Below are 8,641 nucleotides of genomic sequence, written 5' to 3' on the forward strand. Positions count from 1 at the left end.
TTTTTATGAAAGCTATTATCTGCTAAAATTATGTATTTTGAGTCATCATGTGTCTATAGTTACTTTCATTTTTTACAGTCCTGAAAAATAATGTATTACTTTGATCTGTTCCTGTCCTTTGGAGTTGATATAGTTCTCCCTCTCCTCTGCCCCTCCCCCTGCTCATGCTCTCTCACACTCACTTACAAATAAATAAATAAAATCTTTAAAAAAAATAATGAATTTGTTGTAAACTAGATAATAGAACTTTAAGCACTGTCCACCCAAGTACATCACTGGTATCTCTTACTCAGTATTTCCACCTTTCTTTATCTTTCTTTACTCCCTTATGTCCTTTATGACCCAAACTGTGTCTTAGGTCAGCCAGAAGTTCTGAAGAGCTGCATGCCCAAGTTGTAAGTATCAACATTTCTGACCCATATTTTGCATCAACTCTGGATGTTGTGACTCATGTTAAATTTTAAGGAAGAGATAAGGAAGGTGGCTTACAATGTAGAAAAAGGAAAAAGCAACAAGGAATTTTAACACATCTTGTATCTCCCCAGTGCTCAATTACCTGTGGTAAAGGAATGCAGTCCCGGGTTATCCAGTGCATGCATAAGATCACAGGAAGACATGGAAATGAGTGTTTTTCTTCAGAAAAACCTGCAGCATACAGACCATGCCACCTTCAACCCTGCAATGAGAAGATTAATGTAAATACCATAACATCACCCAGGCTGGGTAAGCAAACCATAAAGGGGATAGTTTTGAGAAACATAGAAATGCTCGTGGCTTCTTCTGTTTTGGTTAGTTATTAATCTGTATGAGTTAGTTTGGTTCTGACCAAACTGGATATATTTAACTATAGTTTGGTCCAGATGGTGAGGGGTAAAAAAAAAAAAAAATCCTAAAGACTAAACACTTAGGATTCCTGAAGCTGTCTACTCAGAGCCTGGCCCTGGAAATAACAGTGCCACAGCTCTCAAGGTCATCTTATAAAGGGTTAAAGAATGTAACCATATTTTGGGTGCTGACCAGTTTCATGGCAGAGGTGTCGATTGAGGTAATGTCTCTGGAAAGGTAAGGTTGTGGTATATATCTTAGATCTCTCCATTGTTAGTAGGCTTCCTTTTGATCCTGCGTACAAATTATCCTTTGGAGACCCATAGAGTAAAAATGGTTTTCAAGAAGTATGGGTTAATTTATGTGCAAACCCTTCACTTTTAATCTGTGTGTACAGTCTACAGGGTGACAGTTTAATCATACAGAACAATATTGTCAAAATGAAAGATATTAAATCATCTTAGATATTTTTTGAGCATAAGATTCAATCAAATGGAAAAGTTCGGTTCTTCAGGAAAATACAAAAATCCTCTTTTTCAAGCCAAATAATTAACATTTCTAGGAAATAATCAGTTCAAGTGGAATTAAGAATATAGTTAAGACAAAAAGTTAAGCAATTCTAGAGCAGATGCCCTAAATCCACGTATTCAAAACAACATAATCTGTTTCTCTAGCAATTAGTTGGAGTCCTTCTTGAAGTATCATGAGGCAGAAAATAATTAATTAAAAGAAAATTTTAATTAAAATTTCATTTTCTCTATGGATTATTTCTTGAAGGTATATCCCCAAGCATACAAGCACAGTGGAAAACCTGAGGTTTTAAAAAGTAAAATAATGAGTCATCTTAGAATAGGAGCAAAATAAAGATTCTGCATACTTGAATATTGTAAATTTCAGTCACTTTTGATAATTAGCTTTGATTTTAAAGATGTATGAAATCAAGATCCCCAGGTAGCCCACCTAGATATGTCTGCTCTCTAAGAAATAAGGAATATGAAATAAATATGAGCATATTTGTTTTGTTATTTCATCCATAACAATACTTAATTAATTTGTGTTCCCATTAAGATGGATATAATGAACATAGTCTTTTTTTCTTTTTAATCTTCTCAACCCAAAATCCAAAAGAAGCTTAAATGAAAGCCATAAATTGAACATTGAAAGCCATCTGTATTACAACTTACTTCATTTGGGAAATCTAGCTTTAATGAGTCTAAAAGAGCTCATAAGTAAGACTATTATTCATTCATTTTATTACTTTATCATAGGGTGTGTCTTTATCTCTTAAATTCTAGAAGGCAGTATAAATGAGTCAAAGTGAATGTTCAAAATCCTCCTAATTAAATGATTACTCTTTGTTTCTACTTCTGACGCCCAGGATATCTACATGTATTGAGCTCCCTTATTTCTGCTTCACAGCTGCGCTGACTTTCAAGTGCCTGGGAGATCAGTGGCCTGTGTACTGCCGAGTGATACGAGAGAAGAACCTGTGTCAGGACATGCGGTGGTATCAGCGCTGCTGTGAGACATGCAGGGACTTCTATGCCCAAAAGCTACAGCAGAAGAGTTGACCTCTAGCAGGCTGGCTGGCTTACAGCTCTTTGCAGTTACATTATTTATAAACACACACACTAGCATGTTTTTCAGACCAAATATTATCAGATTACATATAATTTAATCAAATTAATTTATTTTTGTGCCTGCCAAACATCCAATATGGTGTTTGTTTTGGATATACAAACATTTTGATCTATACTATATGGCTTCATAAATAATTTTATATGAATAAGTTCGATCCAGTTTCCAGAATAAAAATAAAAAGGGAAAAAAGAGAAAAAAGAAGATTATTAGGCTCTAAAAAAAAAAAAAAAAAAAAAAAATTTTTTTTTTTTTTAAGTTAGGGCTGTCTCTAAGGTGCTATTCTCTCCCTGCCAATACCATTGAGTTATCCAGAATGTAAACTAACTTAGTGTCATAGTTAATTAGATATGGAGAGAAATCATTTTTGGTTTTTGGTGTCCTAATGCAGAATTAGCCCATTTCCTGTAACCTACAGGAAATGTGTAAACATAACAAACCTCATAGTGTTGAACAGGTTTTTAGAGAATGTATTATGAATTTGGTTCAGATTTAGAGATATCCATAGGAAAAATTCTACTGTAAGTATAACCTTATTTTAATAATGGAAAAGTCAAAATAGAGACTTTGATCATGTTCATGAACATGTACTTGAACACAAGTATTGTAACAATGAAACACTGTAATGATTTACACTGAATCACCATTGCACTGTTGATATAGTGTAGAGAAACCATTATAGAAATGGTAACATCCTACAAAAATATGTATTATTTTAACATGTTGTCATTAGATTTTAGCTTTTTAAAATATTTTGAACAAAGAAAGCAGTGATCCATCCATTTCCTTGTATCTTTTTAGCAGATTTATAAAAGAGTATAGTTCTTAGCCTCACAAATCATGATGAGAAAATTTACCAAATATTTTTCAGCCTTTTCCCTAGAAACAAGAAAAAACAAAAAACTTATAATACTGTGGTAGTTTCATTGTGTTTCTTTTTCCTTTTGAAAACTAAACAGTTTTACAATTCTGTGAAACGTTAAAAAAAAACAGCTTAAATGTTTTCTTGTGAGAAAATGTTGTACATGATTCACATGATTTCTTAGATTTTTTTCAATAAAATATGTGAAGCTTCCTATTGGGAGGCAGTTCTTCATAAGTCTCTCACTTCTCTGAACATCTTGGCACGTCTGCTTTTGTTTGGGAGCGTCTCCTAAGGAATGCTTGTGTAATGAACAGCCTTGGGAGATAAAGATGGTGGAGCAAAGGGCAGACACGCTGACTTCTCATCAACAGGTTCCTGGCCCGAAAATGGGGGTCCCTGTCCTGTGACACAAGTCCCTACATGTACACTCCTCGTGTCACTCTGGGGCCCTTTGGGCTTAGGAAACTGGTGCAAGAAAATGCTGATTCTCTGTTCCAGCTCTTGCTGTGAGTAATAAAGTCCTTTGTCTCTAACCCCGGGGTCTTCTCTTTTCCCCAGAAAGTGTGCAGGCTAACATCATAGATTCGTAGTGTAAAACCTCAGCATCTGGGCAGTTTGTGACACTTCCCTCATTGATGTGTTTTACCTTCATTTTAATATGAGGGGCATTTGGTTTCTAGATGGCCCCTTACTTCTGTATATCCTTTCACTTGAGTGCTGAGACCTAAAATTAACCAGTATCAACACATCTTAAGTGAGAGTAGGCTCATGAGATAGGGAAAAATTACTTAGTAAGAGGAGACACTCTCAATTATGTCCCTTGATTCCTAAATCCATGAATCGAGGTAGAAATATCACCATGTATTTATAGATGAATCAGACCATCTACAATATCTTTAGAATGTTTGTACCCAACTGGTCCTAGAACTGAATATTGAAGAAAAAAAAAAAAAGAGGGATGCCTGGGTGGCTCAGTGGTTGAGCATCTGCCTTTGGCTCAGTGTGTGACCCAAGTCGTAGGATCGAGTCCTGTATCAGGTTCCCTGTAGGAAGCCTGCTTCTCCCCCCAGCCTGTGTCTCTGCTTGCTCTCTGTGTCTCTCGTGAATAAATAAATAAAAATCTTAAAAAAAAAAAAAAGAAAAGAGATATTGTATCATTCTGCTTCAGGGTGATGGAGAGCATATATCAGTGATTTACAGGAGCATGAGGCCTGTACCACATTTTATTTGCTGTAACATGAGTTCCCTAAACAGAAACAAACATTATATGGAATACCATAGCAGTAAATGAGGCATTTGGTAAATTAATGGATGATACTGTGGGAAAAACTGTGCAAGCTGGGGAGGCAAATCCATATTCAGGGTAAGTGGCCATTTTTGTGAGAACAAATGACAGCCTGTTTTGTGATAGAAGTGTTCTAATGTAATCCCACTGCAATTGAGGTGGTGGCTGGATTGGCAGGGACTTGGAAGGAATGGGATTTAAAAAGTGGTGATGAGGGAGTTCTGAGGAGAAGGTATGTGGATCGACCGTCTTGATATATTACTTATATATGTATATCCCATGGCTTCCCCCCAAAAAGCACCCTCCTAAGAAAGGTATCAATCATCAAGTGGAGAAGATGACAAGGTCTTCTTGTCATTCTCTTTCCTCAGCCACCCTCATTGTTGCCCAATGAGCCCAGGCAGGAATGGAGATTATGCACAGGTTTGGCAACATGAATATCCCCTCACCAAGTCCAGACTAGCTACTAAGAGCTCAACCTAACAATAGTAGACAAGGTACTATTTTCTGCTATGGCACCATTCTATGGGAGGACCTGCCCACCACCTTGATTGCAGGATGCTTGCATCAGATCACCTGTGTCACAAAATAGTCTTGTTCTCACAGAAAGAGCCACCTACCCTGAATGTGGATTTGCCTTCCCAGACTCCAAAGTTTCTGCCAAAATTTCGTCTGCGAACCTACCAAATACCTCATTCACTATTGTGGAATTCCATATGCTATTGTTTCTATACAGGGAACTCAGTACAGCAAATAAAATGAAACAGTGGGCTGTCATACTCAGGTAAATTTCTGATATTACCGTGTTTGCCATCACCCTGAAACAGATGGCCTAACGGAACAATGCCATGTTTTTTTCTTTTATTTTGAATATTCAGTCTGTTACTAGTGTTGGGTGGTAGGGCCTTACCATTTTTGTTTCCTACAAATCCTTAATGATAGAGGTAATTCTGAAATCCCTCCAAAAATGCAGTATTGGTTTTCTTTCCAGTTGTGGTATGTAGAGGCAGTTCTAGGGGCTTCCACTGCCATTATCATCTTAAAAGCCCTCATTCTATACAGATCTTAGCGCTAACAAGGTAAACAGGGGTTCTGCTAGTTTCTAAGAATTTCTATTCCAAATATACTTCCCAGAATAGAAAAATAAATATGGGGGTGGGGTGGTCAGTGACTTTTGAATTCCTTATGAGAGAGATGTAAACCAAAACTTGATTCAATTATCTGACTTCCGTAAGCTCTTTCCCTGACATTGGAGCTACATGAGCAATTTGGGGTCACCAGGAATAGTATTAGTTGAGAATCAGTAAGTACATTGTGCCCATCAGGGAAAACTTGAAGATAAATTTGTAGTATTAAATTGGACAGTATAGCAGGATCCTTCCTTAAAATGATCCAGCCTCCCCTTCATTGAAGAAGTCTGAATCAGTGAATCTGTGCCCATAGAGAAATTGATCAAGGAAATGTAATGTCTTCATGTGGTGATCCAAATCAGACCTCTTTTCACAAAGTCCAGAGATTTCATACTTATACAAATCAAGTGAGACTTCAGTAGAATGCCTATTTCAGTTATAGGGACTCAATCATCAATTAGCCAAAATCTTTGCAGGTCAAACCATTCTCTTTACCCCTTTGGTTCTGCTGCCCTTTATGGTAACCATTCCCATCTGGTCTCTGGCATTGAAATGCAGCCCTTTCTTCCTGCCCTTATGGAATTCCATCATCCTCATTAAATTTAAGAAGTCCAGTTCTGTGGTAGCATTTCCTTATTCCAGACTTTCAGAGAAGAGCCACTACGAAGTTCTTTAAGGATTCCAATACAGCCTTTGCTGATGTGAAGGGAGTTCAAAGCCTTGGTAAAGGAAATGCCTTCGGGAGCCTGTTAGGGGACATATTTAACAGGTGGATGAGCATCTATCATATTAAAGCCAATCTCCCTAAATATTTGTATACTTTACCACATTATAATAAGGAAGTTTTGGCATCATTTTTATTCAGTATAGACCACCATTGGGTTGAGTTTTCAGAGACATTGTTAGAATTACTGTTGGTTACATGAAATAACACTTTAAATCCAGAATATCCACTCACTGAACCCATATCGAAAGCATAGGCTGATACAACATTGTATTTCCTCTGCCCTAATATAAAACCATTAAGAAATATTCCCGTACATATACACTGGGTTTAAGTTCATGTGAACTGGTGAAATCTTGAGATTCCTTTGGCATGTATGACACCTCACATGTCACACTTTCTACTGGTCCCTTTGGATCTTCTAGGACATGATCCTGCATATGGATTTAGAAGACATTACAGATGGCAAAACATCAGCAGTACAGTTTAAACGGTTTTATTTGAAGATAGTCATGGAAGCTTTTTGGTTCCCAACTTAGACCTTGAACTGTGAAATTTTTTTTTTTTGAACTGTGAATTTAAAACCCATGTTTATCATTCACCAGATTTGAATTCACACAACAGCAGGAAGAGCTGAGAAAGTGAAGGTCCATAAGAAGAGTTAGAGAATCAGAGGAGTCACCGACCAATCAGAGCAGCCAGGTAAGAAGGGATAATTTGTTAAGAGCTCTACGGGATGCTGTTGCCTCTGTGTAGCTTCCTCCTTTTCCTTCCTCTACTACACAGCCAAGTAGCCTGTAGTAGATTTGAATTTGCTGTTGGTCAACAGGACAAGCAGTCAGAAAGAATAAATGGACACAGAGCTCAAGAGTGCAAAGGCAGTCTGGAACCTGCCAAGCACCTGTGACTCTGTCTCTCACTGCACCTGATTGCAAGAAGACTTTCAGATTAATGGGTGCTATTTCCATTTTGCTGTCCAAATCTCAATAACATTCCTCTTTTCGCCAGCTCTTTTATTTTTAAGATTTTATTTATTTATTCATGAGAGAGGCAGAGGTAGAGGCAGAGGGAGAAGCAGGCTCCCCTCAGGGAGCCCGATGTGGGACTCCATCCCTAAGCTCCAGGATCACACCCTGAGCTGAAAGCAGAGCCCAACCCCTGAGCCATCCAGGGGGCTCTCTTTTTGCCAGTTCTAACCCAGAATCACACAAATAAAGAGATTCTGGGAAATGTAGTTTGCCTTTTAATTAAAGATGGCAGTGTGGCTTTTAACTCTTTTTTTGGCAGTTCGCTTACTATCAGAGACAGCTGAAATAAAAATATATTCTTATCTACTCAAAATAACAATGAACCCATTTTAAACATTTAATATATGCTAACCATTCTGTTAACAACTGTACCTGTAAAACCTCACAGCAACCTTATAAGGTACTATTTTTTTCTTCGCATTATAGGTGAGGGAACAAGCTTAGAGGGATTCAATAATTTGCCCAAGAACACAATTTAATTGGATGCCACTCTCCAATTTCTGTGCATTTAGTTATCCTAATCACCTCCTTTGTTCACCAATGTTGAGTATGTTTTTACAATAGCCAAAAAAAAAAATAAAAAAGACTTGTAAGCTAGTCACAGGCATTCTTCATAATCAGAACTGTCCAAGTAATTTTCAAACTCAAATAATTTGATGAACCCCAATTGCTCATCTGGACATTGTACAGGCTTTTCAGCTGGAAAGACTTAGAGATATTTCACTTGGTTATTGGTACAAACCAGAGAGGGAGGGAGTAAGGAAGGGAAATGGGGCAGAAAAAAGGAAAAATAGGAGAGAGAGAATGAGGAGAGGAAAAGAAGTGAAATAAGGTTAATTAATATGTAGACAGTTTTGCCTTGTGAACCATATGTAAGTCTATTTTTATGATTCTCATGTTTCAAAACACAGTAATTCTGGGTCAAATTCCAAGGGGAAATTATACTTTCATAAATATTTGTCATAAAGAAAAAGACCAAATGATTACCTGAATACTAAGGGTCGAGAAGCCCCAGATATGCACATTTCCACCAGATTTCCCTGCAGTTAGAACTCTTTATATTTATTTATAACCATCGTCACTCTAGATTGAAGTTACGACAATAAAGAGATAAAAACGCTGAACCAATATTTTTTGAGTTACACT

At 37.2% G+C, this 8,641-nt stretch overlaps 1 protein-coding gene across 1 annotated transcript in view; it reads left to right on the forward strand.

Moving 5' to 3' along the window:
• ADAMTS19 (ADAM metallopeptidase with thrombospondin type 1 motif 19) overlaps positions 1 to 3,562 on the forward strand; it is a 228,433-nt gene extending 224,871 nt beyond the window's left edge. Inside the window, exons 22-23 of the mRNA XM_049091890.1 lie at positions 546 to 723; positions 2,245 to 3,562. Coding sequence (XP_048947847.1) covers positions 546 to 723; positions 2,245 to 2,396 — 330 coding nt within the window. The 3' untranslated portion in view covers positions 2,397 to 3,562. The remainder of the gene's footprint in view (positions 1 to 545; positions 724 to 2,244) is intronic.
• The last annotated feature ends 5,079 nt before the right edge of the window (positions 3,563 to 8,641 follow it).

Source organism: Canis lupus, chromosome 11 (genome assembly GCF_003254725.2).
Source record: "Canis lupus dingo isolate Sandy chromosome 11, ASM325472v2, whole genome shotgun sequence".
In the NCBI taxonomy this organism is placed as follows: domain Eukaryota; kingdom Metazoa; phylum Chordata; class Mammalia; order Carnivora; family Canidae; genus Canis; species Canis lupus.